A 22,633-nucleotide genomic window follows, 5' to 3' on the forward strand; every position below is an offset into this window, starting at 1 on the left:
ACACTGTAGTTAGAGTGATCACTTAAGATGGGCTTCAGAGTAACAGCCGTGTTAGTCTGTATTCGCAAAAAGAAAAGGAGTACTTGTGGCACCTTAGAGACTAACCAATTTATTTGAGCATGAGCTCATGCTCAAATAAATTGGTTAGTCTCTAAGGTGCCACAAGTACTCCTTTTCTTTTTAAGATGAGCTGTTACCAGCAAGAGGAGGGGGGACGACACCTTTTGTAGTGATAATCAAGGTGGGCCATTTCCAGCAGTTGACAAGAATGTCTGAGGAACAGTAGGGGGTGGGGGGATAAACAAGGGGAAATAGTTTTACTTTGTGTAATGACCCATCCACTCCCAGTCTCTAGTCAAGCCTAAATTAATTGTATCCAGTTTGCAAATTAATTCCAATTCAGCAGTCTCTTGTTGGAGTCTGTTTTTGAAGTTTTTTTGTTGAAGAATTGCAACTTTTAGGTCTGTAATTGAGTGACCAGAGACATTGAAGTGTTCTCCAACTGGTTTATGAATGTTATAATTCTTGACATCTGATTTGTGTCCATTTATTCTTTTACGTAGAGACTGTCCAGTTTGGCTAATGTACATGGCAGAGGGGCATTGCCGGCACATGATGGCATATATCACACTGGTAGACGTGCAGGTGAACGAGCCTCTGATAGTGTGGCTGATGTGATTAGGCCCTATGATGGTGTCCCCTGAATAGATATGCAGACACAGTTGGCAACGGGCTTTGTTGCAAGGATAGATTCCTGGGTTAGCGGTTCTGTTGTGTGGTGTGTGGTTGCTGGTGAGTATTTGCTTCAGGTTGGGGGTCCGCCTGTAGGCAAGGACCGGCCTGCTCCCAAGGTCCGTGAGAGTGACGGGTCGTCCCTCAGGATAGGTTGTAGACCCTGATGATGCGCGGGAGAGGTTCTGGTTGGAGGCTGAAGGTGACGGCTAGTGGGGGTCTGTTACTTTCTTTGTTGGGCCTGTCCTGTAGTAGGTGACTTCTGGGTACTCTCCTGGCTCTGTCAATCTTTTTTTCAGTGATGTGTAATTTAATTGGCTAGATTTTTTCATTCCCCGCCCACTTTCATCCAGCCAGGCAGCTGGTTGGGCAACCAGAGAAGTCCCCGCCCCCTCAATTGATCATCTGCCTCTTGATTCGTTCCCTCCTCAGTCATCGTCAGCGATCCGGGCGGTGATTGGGTATATCGCCTTCAAACCCCTCCCCCTCTTGGGAACACTCTTTTTTGATTCGGCCACCCTCTCTCCTTCGTCGTTCCTGGGCTGACGAGCTCTGATTGGACAGCTCACTTTCAGTCCCCGCCCACTCCTGTGGGAATCAGCTCTGTGATTGGGCAAATTGCCTCTAACCCTCCGCCTCTTCCCGGGGGCTCTGCGCTGCGATTGGCTTCTCCGTCCCGTAGGGCCCGCCCACCCCTCACCCCGCCTGGTGAGTGGCAGCCCTGGGGCGGCGCCGCCCCCTCCTCGGCTCAGTCGGGGCAGGGTACGGAGGCCGAGCGGCGGCGGCGATGATGATGGAGGCGGTGCGCGCCCAGCGGCTGCAGCCCGGGGTGGGGACGCTGCGCTCCCTGCGCCCCGGCGTGACCGGGGCCCCCGCGGTGGCCGCCTCGGCCCCTCCGCCCCCCGCTCCGCCCCCGCCGCCGGCGGCGCCTCCGGGGCTGGGGCTGCCGCCGCCTCCGGGGCTGCCGGGCCCGGGGGCCTCGCCGGGCGGAGCGGGGCCCCCGGCCGTGCTGCGCGAGGCGGTGGAGGCGGTGGTGCGCAGCTTCGCCAAGCACACGCAGGGCTACGGCCGAGGTGAGTGAGGGGAGCCGGGGGGGGCCGGCACCCGCCGTGCGAGACCCCCCCCCGCCCCCACAGCCCGGGCGGGCAGGGCCCTGGCACGTAGCGCTACCGCCGGGCGGGGGGGGCTGGGACCCCCCCCCCCACCGGCCGTGGAGACCCTGCCTCAGGGCTCAGCTGGGGCGGGGAGGTCTCTGCTGCGGCGAGTGGGACTCGCCATCTGAGATCTCCCCCAATCCTGGGGGGCTGGGACCGCTCCCGCCCCCCCCCCCACACACACTGCGGGATCCCCAGTCCCATCACAGGGATCGGGGAAGTGGATCCCCTGCCCCACACTGCAGGGCCCCCTTGTCTCTGGGGACTGGGTCCCCCACAAGCAGTGTGACTGTTGGAGTGAGAGGGGGGGAGCTGGGAGACCCCCCCCCACTCCGCTGTCCTTTCCGAGTGGGGACTCCCTGTACTCGGGGGGTATAGTAAAGGTGAGGACGGAGACCTGCTACTCCATCCTGACTTCTAACTGGGGGCTCCTGGGGATCCCCTTACACTCAGGGATGTATGTGGCCGAGGCAAACCAGGGGATTGGGAGTGACCAGAAGACATTGCTAATGCGTTGGCTCTTCTCTTATAGTGTCTCTCTTTTAAAAAAAAAAAACTTTCTCTTGTTATCCTGTTCTTAGGGGTCACTTGTAAGGGACAGCTCTCGTGGCAAACAGCCGATCATTCTGTTTCACCTCCTGCAGTTGATAGTACTTCGCATCATGTCAGTTGCGCACTTCCCCCTGCTTGGTCCTCGGTTTTCATCTGGGGTTTGCCTGGGTGCCCAATCTGAGACACCTAAAAGGGCTTATGTTTCACACCGTGCTGAGCCATCTGCTGTCTGAAAATCAAGTCCCTTTAATGTGTGTCAGGTTGGTCAATTGAAATCACCAGTCTTTGAAAACTTAGGCTCGGAAAACATAGGTAAATGTCAATATAAGACTGGCAGGGGGGCAGGAGTGTTGGAGGTGTGGGGTGTTGTGTTAGGTGTAGGATCTGAAACAATTCTTTACTGTGTTTGAAGATAAGTAGGTTTCAGGCTCATGGTGCTTCTGTAACTTGCCTGCGTAAATGTACACCAGTTACTAATCTCCCTGTCAGAGGAGAGAGGTTTTGTTTGACAGCTGTGTGTGTGTGTGTGTGTGTGTGTGTTGGTTGGGTCCTGAGCATATGTATGAGACCTTTACTCCCTGGTTAGTGCCCAACAAAAGGCTCTTTCACACCCACAGGCAGCTATGAAGGGTGTTTTGCTGGGCATACCGATGGTTTCCTTTCTTCCCACCCCCACACATGCATTCTAAGTGACTGTATTTTCCATGAGATCCCTCTCCCTGCTCAGCTTACCTGCAGCTGCAGGTGATCAGGTGATGCTTTTCACCACAACAGTGAGTGGAAGAAGTAACTAGCTCCTCGGACTGTGTGTCTGCGCTAGAGTGGGCTGCTTTGGGAGTGTTAACTACACCACACCCCATCCTGAGGTCTCCAAGTATTGCCTCAGATGCTCCCAATTCATATGAGAGCCCTCCAGGGAAGCCTCAGATCTGAGTGTCCTGCACATCCCATCTGGTCCTCTTAAGACACGTGGAAGCAGTAAAGATGATTAAACCTCAGTCTTTACTGGCAAAAAGGTGGAAAGTATCCATCTCCCCACCCATCTGGAGATGCTCTGCAACTGTTTTGAGTTCCTGAGTTCCGGTTATGACGGCAGGTCCAGTAGATGCAGTTGTACACATCCTAAATGCTTGGCAGACGTTATGTGACTTGAATGCAATGGAACTGCTGCTCTTCTGGCTCAGAAGCATTTCAGCACCATGTGGAATCACTTACTCTTCCTTATTTAATATGCGAGTCAGATGTGCTATCATGTACACAATACAGGGACCAGGGTCTACTCTCCAAGGCAATAAACAATTGATGTGACTGATGGCCAAAGCACTCTATCTATGTGTGACTGGGCTACATCTCTTCATGTCCTGGCTTTAAGTAGCAAAGCTAAGTGGGAACTGCTGCTTTTCTACTGGTTAAGTTTGGAAAAGGGAGAAACGCTTTTGCTCCCTGCAGTGTTCTGTAGATTCAGTGCTTTTCTCTGGATGGGGTGCATGTGTGCTTGGCATTTCCCGTTCCCCCATGGATGACGGTCATAAATGCTGAAAAGTGTTTTGATTGGACCTCTTGCTGCTGGTGTCTGTGTTAGAGCTTGTTGACCCAGTGTCTGCTGATCTCAAATATGTTAAAATTCCTTTGGCTAAATACTGGTGTCTTGTATGCAAGGTGGAAGTTGATACATCATCTGCCTCACAGCCCCTCTGTTCTCTCAAATCCCAACAATCTTCTTCCTTTTTCATTTCAAGACTCTTGTATCTTCTCAAACCCCAAGTGCTCTGCTTTGCTTCACATTCTCATTTACACTATAAACTCTTCTGGGTGTGGGAACATGTCCTGAGGATGTAAAGAGCCATGTATGTGCTCTATCACTACTAGTGCAATAGACTGTTAGGGCACTTTAAATAGTAAAATAAACCTGGCAACCTCCTGGTGACATCCCTGGTTAGAGATAGGGAAACTGAGGCATAGATCGAAAACAGCCCTCCAGGGTCCTACAGCAAGTCCTAACTTGTTCCCTTGCTCTAATCACTACATGTCATTTCCACAGTAAATTAATGTACCATTTGATTCAGTTGGCCCTTTCTCCCAGTCAAGCAGAGTCTCAAATGACTACTTTTCCTGTAGTATTCTGGCTGCCACTAGGAATCTTCAAAAAGCTGATCTTAATTACACTTTTCAGTGGTGAACCTACTCATCAGATGTTATGAGCAGGGCTGGGCCTGCTCAAAACAGTTTTAATGTTTTAATGGAAAATTGGACAACTCAGTATTCAACAACTTCAGTTGTTTCTCAAAGGGTCACAGCCAAAATACACATCCAGCTTCTGGCTTGCAACACAGATGTTATTTTACATCCTCTTTGGATCAGAACCTCCAGCCCTCTTTCCTTGTGGCTTCTGATTTTTCCCATCTCCCCACTCCTTCTCCCGTTAATTCACATGTCAGTAGCAGAACTCTGAACGCTAGGAATCCACCCGTTTCAAGCACGGCCTCTTTGGGAGGATGGGAGTGAATCAGTGATACATTTTGAGAGCTCTAGTCAGGCAAAGAGCTGACGCTTGCTACCCAGAACAAATACAAGATGGAAGTTGTCTCCCCGCAGAATCTGTATGCAGCTGTGAACAAATGCCCTTTGCCTCTGACTGACTGAAAGATCACTCCACTGGCTAAGCACTTATTACCTGATAAATATGCATGGTGGAGTGGCCTTTATAGCGCTATTCAGCCATAACTATGCTGAAAGGGAAAAGACAGATAGGAATATTCTCTATGCATATTCAAGAAATACCATAAGTCTCCTAATTTGCTCTGTTACAATTCTTTTTTTAATGTCTTTTTTTCCCCTATTCACAGCAACCAGGCTTGCTGGGTTTCTCTTGCAGTTTTTTCTTGTTTAACTCTCTCTTCTCTCTTTTTAAATTGACCCCATTCTCTGTTGGGCTGGAAGCATTAATTTCAGTCCTTGAGAGAGAACCTCTTGGATACTCCTCCGCTGCCAGACCTAATGCTCCAGTTGCTAACAAAGTACACTGCAAAACAAATAAGCAGTGTGCAACATAGAAGGGAGCTTGTCTCACACTGAAAACTTAAGTCCCATGCACTAGCTAAGCAGTGTCTCCTTGTTACCTCCACTTAGGCGCTCGGCATCCAGTTTCTTGTCTTAACTAAATTAACAAACTTTTTATTGTTTTGAATGTTCATAATAACAAGGGGGAGGGGGTGATTTCAGCCTTTTCATGCTGCTTGATGTAGCTTAGTTTCAGTTTTTCATTTGTGAAGTTGCTGATATTTGGTCATAGCTGCAAAGATTCAGTTGCCCTGTGCCAAATGGGGTGTCAAACTGTTTGTTGAATAAGGCATATAGGCTCTGGCTCCCTGTGGGGGATTATATGCACGATTTATCTTGTCAATAGAAAGGGAATCTGCTTGCCTATGTTTGAATTCCATGCTCAGGCTGGTGTGCTGTAGCGCTGGCCAGGAACCACATAGATTGTGCACGTTTCCCTGTGAATCTCGAGTTTAAAACTGCCCCCATGTTGTTTGTTTAAGGAAAAATCCATACCCCAAACTTGAAAGTGATCCAAGCCAAGTGCTCGTTATTAACTAACTCCCTGAAACATTGCATCTGAGGCAGGCGGGTAAAATGTTCTAGTGAGAAACTTGTGGTAACTATCCTGTTGGTTCCATTCTACAGGGAGCTAATGAAACTAATAACCTTAGAGGTAATAAGATAAAGCTAGTTCTCTTATCCTGAAAACTGCACGGATGAAAACCTAAAGTGTTACTTACAGTACAGTGTGTGGGCTAATAAAATGTTTAGCTGGATAGCTTGAAGTACCTAGCGTGCTACTCTTGTGTGTCATCAAACTGATCTTCCGTCGTGTCACTTTCCCATGGGAAGATTTCTGTAAGCAGGGGAGTCATCTTGCTGGTTTTGTCTTTCTGTAAAAGAAACTGGAATAACTCTCTAGCAGGATTCCGCATGGAAGGGCATATTGTGTTCTAACTCTTCTTTCCAGTAGCATTCTTTTGTTCACAAAATGTTACTCTAATTCATTTTGTACATTGCTTCATTTCAAAGTGATAACTGAGGTTGGAAAAGGACCAGAGAAGGGTAATGAAGATGGGTTAGGAGAGGATTTTCCTAGAACTAGATATCGCAAAAACCTAGAATTATTTAGTGCAGAAAGTAGCTTAGAGGGAACTTTCAAATTTAAGATTTTGATGGAAGCTGTGGGATCCCTCCAGTGGCAGGAGGAATTGCTCTAATGTTAAGGGCAGATAAATTTAGAACAAATAAAAGGAAATGCTTTTTCCCTCACAGCACATGAAATTCAGAGCTGCAGGGAATCCTGGATAATGTTGATGACTAACGTTTGTAATTCCTGCACGTATACAGAGATAAGAGTAATTGAATCTCATGCTTCCTAACCTCTGTGGTGATAAGCTTGTGGCCAGGAGCAATCTTTCTGCCATGTGCATCCCTGCACAGTTAGTTGGGTGCATAGTGGGATTTTTGCCTTCTCTGAAGCATTGGGGTATTGTCCTCAGGTACAGGCAGGATATCTGCTTGAATGTAGTATGGCAAATGTTCTACTTGTTTAAGGAACATCTAGAAGACTGTTAAAGACTGGCTCTTATCCTGAAAGGACCATAATTGCCAAAGTAAGCCAGGATTAAAGCTTTGGATTCTGGTTTCCTGACATGAATGGAAAAAAAAAAACACTTCTACTAAAAATGATATTCCTGGCTTTAGTATGTGATTCACCATTCAATTATACCTCCTCCCATTCAGAAAGACAGTCATGATTTTTAAATGAGGCCTCTCCATTCTGCTCTGTGGTAGCAGACAGTTGATATGGCAGCTAAATGTTCCCACGCAAATGTCAGTGGAATTAGGTAAGGATTGATTTGGGCAGCCCATGCCTTTTCTGAATGAGCCTTCTGTGCAGCTCCATAAAAGAGTGAACTTCTCAAACTGGACATGAAATGTCTGACTTAAGGGCAGGTGATTTTTATTGGGCATCTTAGTGCCAGGGCAGGTCAGTCAGGTGCTTATTGGCTCTCATTAGCCCTGCCACCTGCCGCACAGTGCCACTTGAACACTACAGAATCTTTTGTGGTCTTAAATGTCTGAAGAATCACATCCAGTCCGATTCCTGACACTGACAGCCCAGCTGATCGGCCCAAGCAAGGGACAAACACATCACTCCCAATGCAGACTGCCTTTAGGAAAAAGACATTTCTGATTTCTTCCCTCATTAACTCTGATCCCTTCTTTAAAATACTCTTCCAAGAGCTTTTCGGTCTTACCGCCCTCCCACCCCACCAGCTCTCTCTGGGTGTGAGTGAGAGGAAAATTTCACTACCTAAAGCCTTGCCTTTTAACTCACTGTATATTTAGACTGTTGTGTCTCAAGATTAGAACCTGGGTCTAGCGGTGCTGAGCACCTACAGTTCTGCTTGAAGTTGACCATTCTCAGAATTGGACTGCTAGCTCCATGGGGAAGGGACCCTGCTGTCATATTGGTACAGCGCAATGTGTGTGAATGTGCAAATGACTTTCCATTTCTGTAGTCCAGCAGTCACAAGTGGTGAGCAGTAAAACCAGTTTCTCAGGCTCAGTTTCCTGCGCTCGATTTTTGCGGTATGAAAAGACCATTTCTCTCTCTGATATCTGTCCTTAACTTTTTATTTTTCCCCTGACTTCTATATCTTCAGTGAACGTTGTGGAAGCTCTTCAGGAGTTCTGGCAGATGAAGCAGTCACGTGGTGCTGATCTGAAAAACGGAGCCCTGGTGGTGTATGAGATGGTCCCTTCCAACAGCCCCCCTTATGTCTGCTATGTCACCTTGCCTGGGGGGAGCTGCTTTGGCAGCTTCCAGGTAGGACCACATGGCTACAGAGACTTGCGTGGCTCTAGCTACACAGCTCATTCTCTATAGAGCTGACTGGGGGGAGTCTATCAATTCCCTCAAATCCCCATTCTTAATGGAATCAAAATTCCTCGCTGTGAGGGGTGGGTGCTGGAGACTTTCTGGAAGCCCCAAAACACAGATGGATCCAGACCCATAGTAGAGGGATAAATCCAACCCAACTTAGTTCTGCATGGTAAGTGCAGTGGTTGTCTTTAGCTTGAGAGTTGCTGTAGATATGTTACCCCAGGATTACATAGTCCCTACACTCACTGCAGGGAATTAATAGGGTTTCTGCAAATAGTGAGGTCGCATACATGGCGTCTAAGGCAATTGGCAAGTGTTAGCATAACTGTTGTTTAGCAATATTTGCTTTAAGTTAAATGCCGTATTCTTCATAGGGTTAAGTAGCTGAGTACAGTTACAGTGTGAATTCTAGAGACAACGAACTTCAATAGAGTTGCAGTCCCTAATACAGCTCTGATTTCGACCCAGTGTCTCTTCCCAAGATGCTCAGAAAAGTTTGGCAGCCAAACTAATAAGGCTTGATCAATAACCGCTGCCTTTCCTTTGTTACAAAGGAAAAGGTCCAATCCAAATTCTTAACCAGAAAGATTAAAGTCCAAAAATCACACAGGGTCCTGATTGCATTTCGGGTTCCTTTACTGCAGTGGCTTAAGGCAGAGTTATGCTCTAGTCTTGGTTTGAGGAAGGCATCCAAAAGAAACAATTCCAGCAGCTGAGCTGCCTCCCCATCCTGCAGAGCAGCCCTCGTGTTTAGAGAAGGATGGCTGTGTTTGGGTTTTAAGATAATTAATTTTGTTGGCAATCCAGTTGGTGGTATTTCCATGTCCACATAGTATGTGCTGACTTCAATTTCCAGTTTAATTTTTGCATTCAGTATGGCTGGGCTTGCTGTGGTTTAAAACGCACTCCTAATGACTTCAGGCTGTCTGGGGAAAATAGCTTTCCAACACTCCACAACAACTGCCACCTAACAGCCATTTCGTATATGCAGGGAGAACTTTGGAGTGTGTCGGCCTTAACTGATCTAAGCCGTCTCTGCTTTTCTGTTCTGATGACTTGTACGTCTGTCCCCAGTTCTGTCCGACCAAGGCGGAAGCCAGGAGGAGCGCTGCGAAGATTGCACTAATGAATTCTGTCTTTAATGAACACCCCTCCCGGAGGATCACAGATGAGTTCATTGAGAAGAGTGTCTCGGAAGCCTTGGCGTCTTTCAACGTAAGGGCTTTGAATGTCTTGACTGTTGCAGTTGGTAGGGACAGGCTGATTGGAAAGTTTCATAAATTTATGGGAAGGGAAATTTCTTTTGCATCTGGAAACCCTTATGGCAGGTTTTCCAGTGATTCTTGGAATGATATAGAAATACTAAAAATAAAAATAAACTATTACTCTAATTCTTGTTTTCTCTCAAACTGTATTCAAACTCCCTTCTCCATCTATCCTCTCAGCCCTTCACTTGGGGTCAAATCTGCACCCAGTTAGATCAGCAGACTTACTTTGGACTGGTATATCGGAGAGCAGCATTTAGCCCTTAATGTTTTCAGCATGCCCACTGTTGAGGACCTGTTAACTCCAAACTTATTCCACTTCCAGGAGAAGCACTTCACACCTTTTCCTACAATTCCGGCCAAGTTTCTTTTAAATATAAAAATGTCTCTCTTGTATAGAACTGCTTTTATGTGAGCTAAAATGAAAGACTGGCTTGCTTCAATGCCTGCCCATGTCTGGTACTACCAGTAACCCAAGAAAGGTTGGCTAGATAGTCTCTCTTATTTTTTTCTTGCAGAAGATATAGGTATAACAACTTGCTGGAGTATAGTGGTTCCATGTGGTATTACTTGGAATGCCTGCAGGATGAGATTGTCAAAGGATCCTAAGGGAACTAGGCACCAACTCCATGGACTTTCAAGGGAATTTGTGCTCTAAATCCCTTAGAGCTTTTGAAAATCTTCCCTATAATTCATGGTAATAGGGCTTGATGACACAAAAATGGAGCATGTGATTTAAAAACCAGGAGCATTTTATTACATGGTGACTTCTCTGCCATAGATGTTCTAATCAATGTAACATTGCCACCTATCTGGGATCCTGTGTACTTTTATAGGGATAGTCTCTGAAAAACAAGACTAACTAGGCCAGAAAGCATCAAAAACGTTTGTCTAAGTGCATCCGGGGGCGGGGAAATATTGATAGGACTTTACAAGGCACTGCCCCCTTCAAAATGTAATTGTTAATCGCACCTTGCTGTTTCAAAAAAGGTGTCTGACTTCCTGGTGCCCACCGGGCCTGGAACAAGATCCGCTCCTTTCCGTTACTGAGCCTGCAGTGTTCAAGCCTGATGAACTCTTGGGGTGTGGAGCTTCTCTGATCAGCCTGTTATTGTGTGCAGCCTCATTATTTAAGCCAGATGCATTACAAAGCCGTACCTGTTTAAATACTTGGTGGTAGGCATGTTAAACTTCCTAGTGCCAAAATCATACTTTGTCAGAATGAGTTTCTACTGTGTATTCAGACAGCACCTAATGTAACCCAGACTACTGTGTGAACCTTGAAACAACCTTACAATCCTAAATGTTGTTGAAAGATAGCATCTGATCATATAAATGTAGGACTGGAAGGGACTTGGGAGTCAAATTCAGCCCCCTGTCTTGTGCCAAGAGTATGAAAGAGTTTGCATTGAAATCCGGGTTAAAATTTGCAGAGATCCTATGGGGGGCTGGCTAATATGCTAGTCAACAAGTACAAGATACAACAGGCATGCAAATGTGTGACCTCTGAGACCTGATACCTTATCAACTACTGAAGCTAGGAAAATACTGCCGTGAATTTCTTGGAAAGCTGGTATTGCCGGACTTCAGTGATGATCCTGGTGGTCCAAAAGACGTTGAAATGGTCACTGGTTCCTCACACTAGATAAAATTGGAGGCTTTTGAGAACAGGTTGGAGAAGGGATGATCTAGATCTACTTAATCCTACCTCAGCACAAGGGCATGGACTAAATGGCCTCTTGAGGTCTCTTCCACCCCTACATTTCTATGATTCATGAAAATATAAGCCATCATAGTTCACACACTAGACAGAAGTCTGTGGAAGTATGCATGAGGAAATCTGCCCAGAGCATCAGGTCACAGATATTAGATTTTTCTGGATATTCCTTGATTCCCTGCTCAAATCTCAGGTTTCATGTTGTGTCCACCTGAATCCAGTTAATTCCAAAGCACCTCTGAGCACTTGTCGTCTAGATATGGCTGCTGTAAAGTATCATAATGTTTCTCCAAGATGGAGACAAGTCATCGGCTTTTGTCTTGTCCTGATAGCTTCTGTCCTGGGACATTTCCTCGCAAGAGCACGCTGTTTAGTGGAAGTTGGAGGAATTCAAAATCTCTTCCATGTTTGTAGAATCTGTGAAACATTCAAGGTGGTAAAAGTTTGCCTCATCAGAGTACAAACAAACAAACAGTCTGTGGAGCCTGAAAATGTCTCTTGACTAACAGCAGCAGAGCCATGTGGGAACACCGCTTAGCAGCGTGCCAAGCTGGGTGGTTGCCCTTTTCTGTTTAGGGGCTGTAATTCTTTAATATTACTCTTTGTTGCAGGGTAATAGAGAAGAAGCCGATAACCCGAACACCGGAATTGGTGCTTTCCGTTTCATGCTGGAATCCAACAAGGGAAAATCAATGTTAGAGTTTCAGGTACTATCCATAACTTGATTCCCCACTCCAGTCTTGATTAAAGTGGGTTTTTAAAAAAAATCTTCTAGTTACATCATTCAGTGCTACAGAATGTACTAGGTCTGTGCATTCAGAAGGCACGTGCTGCTATGTTTTTTGTGTTGCTATACGCTTACTGCTAGATAGGAGCTCCAGCCACAGAATCCAGACCAGGATTTTTCAAGCCTTCGAAAGTTCAAGGATATTTGGATTATGCAGGGTTCTGTTTTGGGATCCCCTCTGATTAAAACATCTCTTGAGATGCTCGCATAGACCAGTATTATGGAAGGGGTTGTGCATGCATCATGTGATCTAGTGCCTTCAGTACTGGAATATGTGGGTAATGCAAGAAGCAACATGGTCTAGTGGTTCAAGGACTAGGAGTTCTGGGTTCTATTCCCAGCTCTTCTACTGATTTGCTGTGTGACCTTGGGCAAGTCATTTCACCTGTTGTCATTTTCCCCTCTCTGTGAGAGTAAGTGGGCTAGCTATTCCCGTTTTAAAGCATCTGAAGGTATTTGGATGACAGGCATTATGTAAGTGTATAGAACTAGGCATTCTGAAGTCTGGAAATCATTGAGATCATCTTAGTTGGTTACCTTAGGTACATCTGCACTGGCAGATGGAATCTCCAGCTCTGGTAGATGTGTGTGCAGGCTAGCTGCGATTGACTCAACGTGCTAAGAATAGCTGTGTAGCCACAGTGGCACTGGTTGGTCAGGCTAGCTGCCCGAGTACATACCTAGGGTCTCTGTCGGGACTGTAGCACTGTCGTGGCTACACTGCTAAGTGCTAGCTCAATCAGAGCTAGTATAACGTACATCGCCTGAGCTGGGAATTACATCTCCAGCTCCAGTGTAGACATCCCCTCACCTCATAGTTAGACCTTTACACTGCAGTTCGGAGTGACAACTGATTAGACAGTGCTTTGGGAGCCAGGGTTTTATTCCCTGCCATTGGGAGGGAGGCTTGTCTAATGGCTAGAGCATCGGGCACACAGAATTCAGACTCTGTTCCCAATTCCGCATCTGACTTGCTTCCACATCATTCCACATGTACCCTTCTCTGTTTGATGGGGGCATCTGCCTCTCGGGTATTCTGAGGTTTCATTGTTTTTTCAAGTGCTTTGAGATCCTTGGGGGGAAGGGCCTTTATGGAAGTACAGATATTACTGTCACCGGAAACTTGAAACAGGGACTTTGCACACTCCCCACTAGTAGCTGATTTGTCCAGATTCAGGAATTTGATTCTCAGAAGGGGAGAAATAGACCCTACTTTCAGTTGCCAGATGCTCAGAGGAGCTTGGCAGCTTCATGCATGTAGGCAGGCGCCTTAAGCTCGTAACTTAGTTTTTTATTTGGAACTCTCTGCTGTAGGCAAACTTTCTTGACACTGACTTTTTGCCCTGCTGCTCTCCCTTGAATGGTAACATTCCGTAGGCGGAGGTTAGAAGTGTTTATATTAATAGCCCTGTTTACAGAAACTGACGCCACATCCTGTATATTCCTCTGGTTGCATTGTCTATGGGAAGTCTGGTTTTTTGTGGGAGTTTATGGAATGAGGTTTGTGTGGCCATCAGAGAAACGTTTGCCCGGTTTCCATTACAACCGAGATCTGCCCTAGCACCAACCAGCGTCTGGTGCAATAGCTCCGGGGATGAAAACGGCATAGAGAAGCACAAACAACGGATGTTACAGCACAAGAGGTATCCCAAAGGATCAGCAGTCTGAAGGGTCTTTCCCATCCCATCATTGGGAGTGGTCTTCTGTCTAGCTATGCAAGGCATGGGCATTGCCCTTGGCTGATAGATCAGCCCGTACAATAACATATGTCCTTTTTAAATAGTTGTTTTATGAATGGCCCTTTTCATCTCTCTGTACTGTAGGACTTTATCAGCATGGCCTCAACTTTACGTAAGCCAGCCGTGATCACTAATTTATTTATATTGCCGTAGTGCTGAAGAGTCCTATCAGAGTCTAGAGTCCACGTGGTAGGTGCTCTACAAACCCATAACACAGTCCCTGCCCTGTGAAGCTTATAATCTAAGTAACAGTAATGGCTTCTAGCCTGTTTCGCTCAAGGAGCTCAAAGCACTTCACAAACTTTTCCTGAAGCTTCAGTTCCCTGTGAGGTGATTAACTTATGGATGAGGGAAAAGATCTAGAAAGATGAAGCCACTTGCCCAAGGTTGCAGATAAGAGAATAGAACCAGTCTGTAAATACCACATGGTGAGCTGGAAATATAACCCTGGAATCCTGGCTCCCAGTCCTCTGCTCTAACCACTAAGCCCTCCCTGCTGTGGGCTTAGTAACTAGATGAGCAAAAATGTAAGTGGAAGGAAGGACTAATTCACTCCTGTGTATCTTTCCCACCTTGGTCTGTCTTTTAATAATAGTCCGTACCTCTTACCAGCTGTAGCCCTAGCACTTCTTAGCTGCTGATCTCTAAGCACTTTACAGAGGAGGTCAGTATCATTATCCTTATTTTACAGAGGGGGAAACTGAGGCACCAGGAGGTGAAATGACTTGCCCAAGGTTTCAGTAGATCTCCTGTGTCCCAGTCCAGTGCCCTCCCCACTAGGGAACACTGCCTCCTGAGGGCTCTATGGTACAGAAAGCTGGCTTTCAGCTGTATGCTAGAGAAGCCTTTTGCCTGTGTACATTCATTGCCATCCTTCTGTTGACACTCTTGCCCTTCGAAGCTGACTGCCATTTCCCCTTGCAGGAGCTGATGACCGTCTTCCAGCTCTTGCATTGGAATGGCAGCCTCAAAGCCATGCGAGAGAGGCAATGCTCACGACAGGTAAGGCCGGCCTGGGCAGTGGTTGAGTGCTGCTTTGGCAACAGCACCGGAGGCACCTAAGGGATTCTTGGACCTTTTGCTTCGGTGCTCATCCAGACCCGTCATTCATTTCCCATCATGCTGTTGTGTGCAGCTGAGCCAGATGCTACTAACCAATGCGCGTGTTCTTAGTGACTCGCCATGCATAAGCTCCCGTCATATTTCTTCCCACTAGGAGGTGCTGGCTCACTATTCGCACCGTGCTCTGGATGACGACATAAGGAACCAGATGGCCATGGACTGGGTGAACAGGGAGCAGAACACCCCAGGAGCCCTTTCCAGAGAGCTGTCCTCGACAGAGAGGGAGCTGGATGAAGCCCGACTGGCTGGGAAAGAGCTGCGTTTCCACAAGGAGAAGAAAGACATCCTGATGCTGGCAGCTGGCCAGCTGGGGAGCATGCACTCCTCCAACTGCTAGACTCTGCACGCAAACTGTCCAGCTTCCCCATGCGTACTAACAATTCCACATTGAAGGGATCTGTACCGTATCACTTAGGGCATATAGCTGCCTCTTTTTCCAGAGTCGTGGCCCATTTGCACATTTTTTTAAGAAGATGTTTTTAAAATTTCTGTACAAATTTTTACACTTAGTACTAGCCTTTAGATTACTTTTCAGCTTTCTATCTGCTAAAGAATTCCTTCTCTTTAAAAGTGCATTTAAAAAAAAAAAACCGCAGCCTTTCAGTGTTAAGACCTCTGTCCGACCCAGGTACCGTACAGATGACCGTATTCAATGGAAATGTAGCAATTCCCCAGGGAGATCTGGATTTGAGGAGATCCAGAAGGCATGTTACGCAGAACTGCCTTTCCTCCTGCTTCTGGTCAAACCCCTCTGCCTTTTGAAAAGCACAGCATCTAGCAATATGTTCTGCTCTTTGTGCTAGAATTCATGCTCCAGTGGAGAACACCTCAAAGCACATGCATGGAGTTTCGGATCTGGGATTTTGATTTGCGCCATTATAGAAATATGGGGTCAGTCTACAAGAGTGCCATCTGCATCTGAGATCAGATTTAAAACTCCACAAAGTGTTACGGGATGGGGTGTTTGTATCTGTTTTTTGCTTCAGTCTTTTCTCTCTTGTACAGAAAGTCAGCTGGTGACGTACGTTCAAACTGCTTCCTTAATACCAAATTAGAAGCCGCCGCTGGTGGTGGTTAAGGGATTGGCTTTGGTATTAAGGAATTGGGCTCAGCTTTTTAATTAAATCTGTACTAGAGAGAGCTCCGAGCCATAAGAGCTCTGTAGTCCCCCTCTTGAATCCCCTTTGAACTTTTATGGGACGTGACCCTAGCCTGCACGGGTGGATAAGCTTGGAATGCCATTCCATGGGCTGACTAGTAGGTGGTGCTATGAAGTGGACAGTACGCTTTCCTAGAAGTCAAGCATCTTCATAAGTTAGTCTCATCTCGGTTGGCTGGGGACGCCAGAGTTCTGAGGCTATCCTACCGCTGTCTGGTGTCATGCTGTTTGTCTCCATGCTAGCAACCTGGCTCTGGGTTGCTTTTGAACAGGATGTTGAACTAAACCTTTTTCAGGAAGACCTAAATAAACACTTGCCAGATATTTAGAAATGGCTAACAGAAACACTGGGGGAACTGTTCCAGGCATATCACCAAAGGCCCTGTGTTTACTACCTTGTTAACCAGAACTGTATTAACCTCTTGAAGCAGAACCTGGATCCAGCTGGTCCCCAGCAGTGGAAGGTCAGATCTGGATCCAAACCCTATGGTTCAGTCTCAACTACACTGTGTTTCTTTTGGCCAGCATAGAGAGATCTGAACCAAATTATAAACAGGGCTGCACCTAGTCTATAGCACACTAACTAGTTTATAATATAGGTCAGATCCGTCTTCAGGTTGCTAAGAACAGTCTCCCTACGTGGTTTTACTCCCTAAAATGTTTAGATTACCCATGCAAAATAGATAACAGTAGGCTGCAAAGGGCTGCATTTAATCTCCACTTTGGAACTGCTCTGTTTGTTATAATGTTGCTTGAACAAAAGATTCCTGAAATGTAAATCTATATATGCACTATTTTTTTAAACTGATAGAGCCCTGCACTTAGTATAAATATTAGCCCTGTAGTGCAAGTAGCTTAAAATCATCTTTTCAAATACCCAGATGTTTATATCGTTCAGATTTATGGCGGGGGGTGGGGGAATTGCTGGCTTCAGAGCAGCAGCACAAAAGGGAAACCCAATCAAGAGACAAAAACTGCATTCCCAACTTCTCTCTAGGGTCTGCTTGCCCCAGGGATTGACATTGAGCTTTCCTAACTGGCTAGGCACTCAGTTATGAACTGTTTCTTAGTTACCTAACTGCCCTAAGAGGGTTGAAAGAAATCTATGGGGGTTTATCCAATCTGCCCAAGTAGAAACCTCATGTTCAGAAATAGTTTGTGTATGTCTGTGTCATGGACAGAAAAACTGCAGCTTTGTGGAGATGGGGCAGCTGCAAGCACTGTTTTTATCAGGCCATATTTACCGAAGATGTAATCAAAGCACAACCATAGAACTATCTGATCGTTGGCTTCTACACAGTTGTTGGAGGGGACGGGGGAAGGAAGGGGTTGTTAACATTTTGGGCACCCCTTCTTATCGGCCCTCAAATGATTCCAGTCTGATAAATTCTCCTGTGCACATAAATGCCACTGCAATGCAAGCCAGGGATTAATTGCTCTGGTCACAAACTGAAAACACTTCACTGCTTGCACCAGGGAAAACTGGAAAGTCATTCCAGCCCAGACCATCCAAGTCCCTGGATTTCTGATCTTTGTGCATCTCTGTGACAAATCTAATGGGCATTAGGGAGCCCATGTTTCATATTTTGCTGTGGGGCCTTAGCCCACACTTGCACTTTGATCAAAGATCCAGATCCATTTGGTTCTGCTGAGTTAAAACTGAATATTAATGCACAAAAACAAAATCGTAGTTTGTAATATTCCCAATAGGAAGTCCTACTCTGTAGTGTTTCCTGTTCATGGCAATAACTCTTTGGTCTGATCTCTCAGATCATAACTACCAAACCTTTTTACCTTTTATCTAGTGACTTGTAGATTTTGTAAGCCTGCTGTGCAAGGCATTTATCTGAAAGGATGTGGAACTCTTTAATCTCGCATCCTGCTTTGTGGGGGCTTGCTAGTGTCTGATTAGTTTTGTAAAGGAAAAGTTACAGTATTGGGCCATTACTAGCAAAGTCTGAATCTATTTTTGTGGTGACATAAATGACACAGGGATTGATGGAGCTGGAAGCCATGGTACAGAAAGTATCTGTTAGCTACGCCCACACTGTAATGGTACCAGTTTTAAGCTTGATCGTAGGCCAGTCATCCAAGGCCTTTGTCATTTTAGAGTCTTCCTTTACAAAGTAGGATGTTTTTTAAAACATCCACGTGGTACATTTTCTATACTATTTGATTTGCAGCATGTAGTGTGCAATGCAATAGATTTGCTTGTAATTCACACAAAATGTCAATCACTATCTCTTGGCTTATGAGCCTTTTCCTCTAGTCAGCATTGAAGAGGCAGGAGGCCTCAGGTGGTGGGGAGGGAAGGGGGGTAACAGTTGAGCACTTTGTACAGTATTTCATATTCTCGATTCACTAGTGTAGTTCAGGTTAAACAGCCAGCTAGAGCACAAGTCTCCTAGCCAATGCAGTCTAACAAAGCAATGATTTGCTGGTGCACAAAATAATCTTCCTCATAACCCGTGAAAGCCTTTTCAGTGTATAATCCAGAAGAGCTGATGGGATCTCTTGTGGGATCTTCAGTCGAAGGCTGTCTTTTAAAAAAATGTATTCTGCCGCTTTGGGATCTTTGTGGATCTCTTCTCATGTTGGCTCTTGGTGTCTCACTGAGACTGGTCTCTGAGGTCCCACTCCGAGAGCAGGAGTCTGCCACCTCTCAACCCCGCTCCATCTTTCGAAAGAAGCCTCTTGCAGAGGATGTTTCAACTAGTAGAATGTGGATATTGAAGCAATGTTATCACAAGAGGGAGCTCAAGAAGAAACTGCATTATTCTTAGGCCTTCTAGTGCTGTAGTCCAGTCCTAACAAGCCTGTGTCTGATGGTTTTATATGTGTATATATATTTTTATATGCAGCCTTTTTACCTGATAGTATTAATGTTTAATGCATTTATAAACTTGATTTGTAAATGGTATTTTTAGTTCTTGGGGTGGTTTTTTTTGCAGGTTGGTTTCTTGGTTTCTGGACTGTTACTGAGACACTTCATGCTGTTTCTAGAGAAAGGAAATGATTGAGTCTTAACTTTCTTCTAACATTTCCACTTGTGTGTAGAGTTAAAATAAATAATGTGACACTGACTTGACTAAGGACCTAATCCTGCAAATGCTTAAGGCCTCGAGAGAGGTGGTGTTCACAGCATTGGAACCCGAAGTGTGTATCTCCGGAAATGTTACTTCCAGGGATGCTCCCTGAGTTGGACACCTTCCTCCCACATTGCTTGGTGCAGGGCAGAATCTGGACCTAGACTTCAGTTCATCTGTTTTGGATTTATTTTTTTTAAATGGCTTACCTGAATTAGTGTTAACCTTACTGTCTGACACAGGGTGGTGCTGCAGAAGTCAAATCGCATTAGAAATTTCCTCACTTATCCAGACATAGGCTGTGTTCCCTTTGACAGCTGAATAATCACTCTTCCCCTTCTGAAGTCTGGTACTTCAGCTCCCAGCAAGCACAGGAAGCTTCTTAGGGTCTGTCTGCTCCCCATTTCAGTGCTAATTTTGGACCTTTTCAAGATGTATTTATTTGCTTATGTGAGACCTTAATGGTTCTCCACTAAAACCAGAAACCCTTACTCTACTCAAATCATCAGCACAGTGTTATACTCTGAATAATAAGGGATACGTTTCAGATGCTTTTTGGTGCCATTAAAAAATTGCAAGCAACCCTTTGAAACAAACATAAGGATTATGTGGTTTCTGTGCTCAAAGGCTAATTCTCTTTAATGGGATTTCTTTGCAGTAGGAGAGGCATATAAAGACTTCATACATAGTAGTTTGTTTAAAGGATGATATGTTCGCGTATATCAGCCTTGTCAAATTCTACTCATCCATTCACATGGTGAATCTTCTTCCAGGCAAGTTAAACATCCCTAGTTTAACGAAGGTAAGGAAAGTTTGGGAAGGTCTGGGCAGGCTCTCACTTTCATGACCGTTGTGGAGGTGGTTTTTTATATTTATATAATAAAATCTGTCTTAAGTAGAGCCACACCAGAGGATTTACCTGTTTCTGCTAAGCTAGCAGTCTGTCTAATACTGTGACCTAGCTAGAGCTCTGGCATCTCATTTGCAGACACTCCAAGAACTGATGCAGAGCTATGGGATGTTGCCTCATGCCTTTTTCTACTGGGTTAGAGAAGAGGGTTTCCTGGGCAGGACCCAGTATAGCTTTATTATAAATAGCAACAAGTGTCTGTGAGTGTCTTTCCTTTGTCCCTACTCCCGCTCCCCGCCTTCTAATCACAAGTTGTCTTGAAATCTCTATCCCCCATGAGCTTCAAGGGGGAATTTGGCTTTTGATCTGATCCGTAGTACCAGCATTAATATCCTGGCTTCCTAAGCATCCAGTGTCTCTTCTTTCCTGCCTTCATGCTGCATATTCCAAATCAAACACTACAGTAAGATAAATCACCTTTCACGTGTTGTCTCTGCCTTTGTTCCATTGTATCATATAATGTTCAGTACTTCACGTGTTTTGTATGTATAATTTTATACAATAAAATTGATTTTTTTGAGGAGCTGGTTTCTCTCTTTCCTAGGGAGGGATGGTGGATTGACATTCTCTTCAGTGAGAATTTGGTCTAGATTTCCTTCCCCCCCTGACCCCCCATCAGATGCACCATTTGCAGCAGCCGTGCATGCATATGAAAGATAGCTTGAGTGTCTGCCATTTCCACCCCAAAGTGTACAAAGATCTGCGGACTGCTGGCTTCTTAACCGGCATTTCCCCTGCTCCACTTTAGTAACCAACTAAAGACAGACTAGCCATGGGGGTAGGAAAGACTAAATATTCCAGTCTTCCTTCTGCCTGGTTTACGGGCTGTTACTCTGGGGTCTAAGCCAGGCTGGCTTGAGCTGGAACCATTGTCAGCAGAAGCACCTGAACTGCTGGGCTTTCGTTTAAAACACTAAATGTTTCAGAAGGAATGGCTTTCCTGCAGCCAAAGGGGGACAGTGATGGAGAGAACACCTGTCAGCCCTGTGCTACCTCCGGCCGCCCTGAGCGCCTTTCCTGCTGCTGTTTATGCTCCCTGCTGGGTGCTCAGGGCATCCGAAGCCTCTTGGAATAACTCCCTTATCCCCCTTGGCTGCTTGCTAATGAGTCCCTGCTGGCCGGAGTATCTGCAGAGTGTCTGATTGTATCAATTCAAACAGCATTTCTTCTGACCCATCTTTCCTGGCGCAGAGCCTCTGAGCCCTGTTAATGTCACACAGGCTCTGCCTTGCCATTACATTGCTAGCTGGCAGGCGCAGGCCAGATCCCGTGGCTGCCATGTCGCACCTTCTTTACAGAAGGGCCTTTCCACAATGGGGAGTAAGATGGCTGCAGTTCCCCAAAGGCAATACTGCCGTCTAACACTAGCTGTTATGAAAATTGGAGCTTGTGGCTCTGCAGTGTGGCAGGCCATTGCTCCTCTGGCCTGGAGCATCTCTGCTGAAGGCACTGTCAGGGTAGGTCTACGCTACAAATGCTAGAGCAGCACACCTGCTGTGTAGCGTAGACCCCTATTACAGTGACAGAAGGGTGTTGTTTTTTTTTCCAATCGCTGTAGTAAATCCACCCCCTCAAGGCACTCACTGTAGGTAGGCTGCCAGAAGAATTCTGCTGTCACCCTATCTTGTCTACACCAGGGTTTAGGATGGCTTAACTATGCTTAACCCCCTAAGCAATGTACACCTATGCTTTCAGATGTAGACCAGACCTAAGTCTTACTACCTCATATCCCAGTCACTTGTAAATCAAAAGCAGCTGCCTTCTGGTTCTAGCACTCAGCTTGGACACAGTCAGTAGGGCTTGCATTGGAGGATGAAGGCCTGCTCTTGGTGTTGCTAAACCAGCCTTGGTGTAAATCTTTCTGAAAAGAGAATGTTTGCTTTGCATTGCCCTCCCTGGCATTGTTCAGTTAGAACTGGGGAGTGGTGAGTTAGCTAGCTATCTCCAGACCACTTCCTCTCTTCTTTCCCCTCACCCTGCTTCACAAGGACTTTCTGCACAGTACTAGATTCTGTTTAAATGGACCAGAACAGGATCAGCTACCCTAATCAGTGGGTACATAAAACCAAATTTTGCAAAGGGTAACTTAACTTTTGTATTTCTATTGCTCTGGCCATTCTCCATGAATTAGAAAAAATTCTTGGTAAGGGCTGTCATGCTTGTTCCTACTCTGAGTATCTTCCAAGTGCTTTAAAAACACTAACCACCTGCATTGTGGGCTAGGCAGGTATTAGCCCAAGCTTTACAGACGGGGAAACTGAGGCATGGAGGCGTTAAGGGATGGATCTAAGAGAATTCAGATCTCCTAACTGCTCATGCAATGCTCTGTCTCCTGCCACATGCAGTGTAAAGGGAGAGCAGGCAAGAAGCTTTGGCTGAGGGAGGAAGCTTAAAAGAAAGCAACTCCTTGGCCTAAATTGAATAAGGAGAAATGGGTTTCTTCTTTATCTTTGACTGCATATGGGGGTAGCATAT

The 22,633-nt window shown here is 45.8% G+C and overlaps 1 protein-coding gene across 1 annotated transcript; it reads left to right on the forward strand.

Moving 5' to 3' along the window:
• Positions 1 to 1,519: 1,519 nt before the first annotated feature.
• Positions 1,520 to 20,675, forward strand: LIX1L (limb and CNS expressed 1 like). Its single transcript, XM_074938440.1, has 6 exons — positions 1,520 to 1,805; positions 8,153 to 8,316; positions 9,448 to 9,588; positions 11,967 to 12,062; positions 14,806 to 14,883; positions 15,098 to 20,675. Exons 1-6 carry the CDS (start codon positions 1,520 to 1,522, stop codon positions 15,338 to 15,340), a joined length of 1,008 nt encoding a protein of 335 aa, XP_074794541.1. The 3' UTR covers positions 15,341 to 20,675.
• The last annotated feature ends 1,958 nt before the right edge of the window (positions 20,676 to 22,633 follow it).

This window comes from Natator depressus, chromosome 24 (assembly GCF_965152275.1).
Source record: "Natator depressus isolate rNatDep1 chromosome 24, rNatDep2.hap1, whole genome shotgun sequence".
Taxonomy (NCBI): Eukaryota; Metazoa; Chordata; order Testudines; family Cheloniidae; genus Natator; species Natator depressus.

What these genes read in the sequence shown, in the direction of transcription:
- LIX1L (XM_074938440.1), top strand. Translation starts at nt 1,520, where the DNA reads ATGATGATGGAGGCGGTGCGCGCCCAGCGGCTGCAGCCCGGGGTGGGG. An exon ending in AATCAATGTTAGAGTTTCAG is followed by an intron (nt 12,063 to 14,805) that starts GTACTATCCATA and finishes TTCCCCTTGCAG; the next exon opens with GAGCTGATGACCGTCTTCCA. An exon ending in AGAGGCAATGCTCACGACAG is followed by an intron (nt 14,884 to 15,097) that starts GTAAGGCCGGCC and finishes TCTTCCCACTAG; the next exon opens with GAGGTGCTGGCTCACTATTC.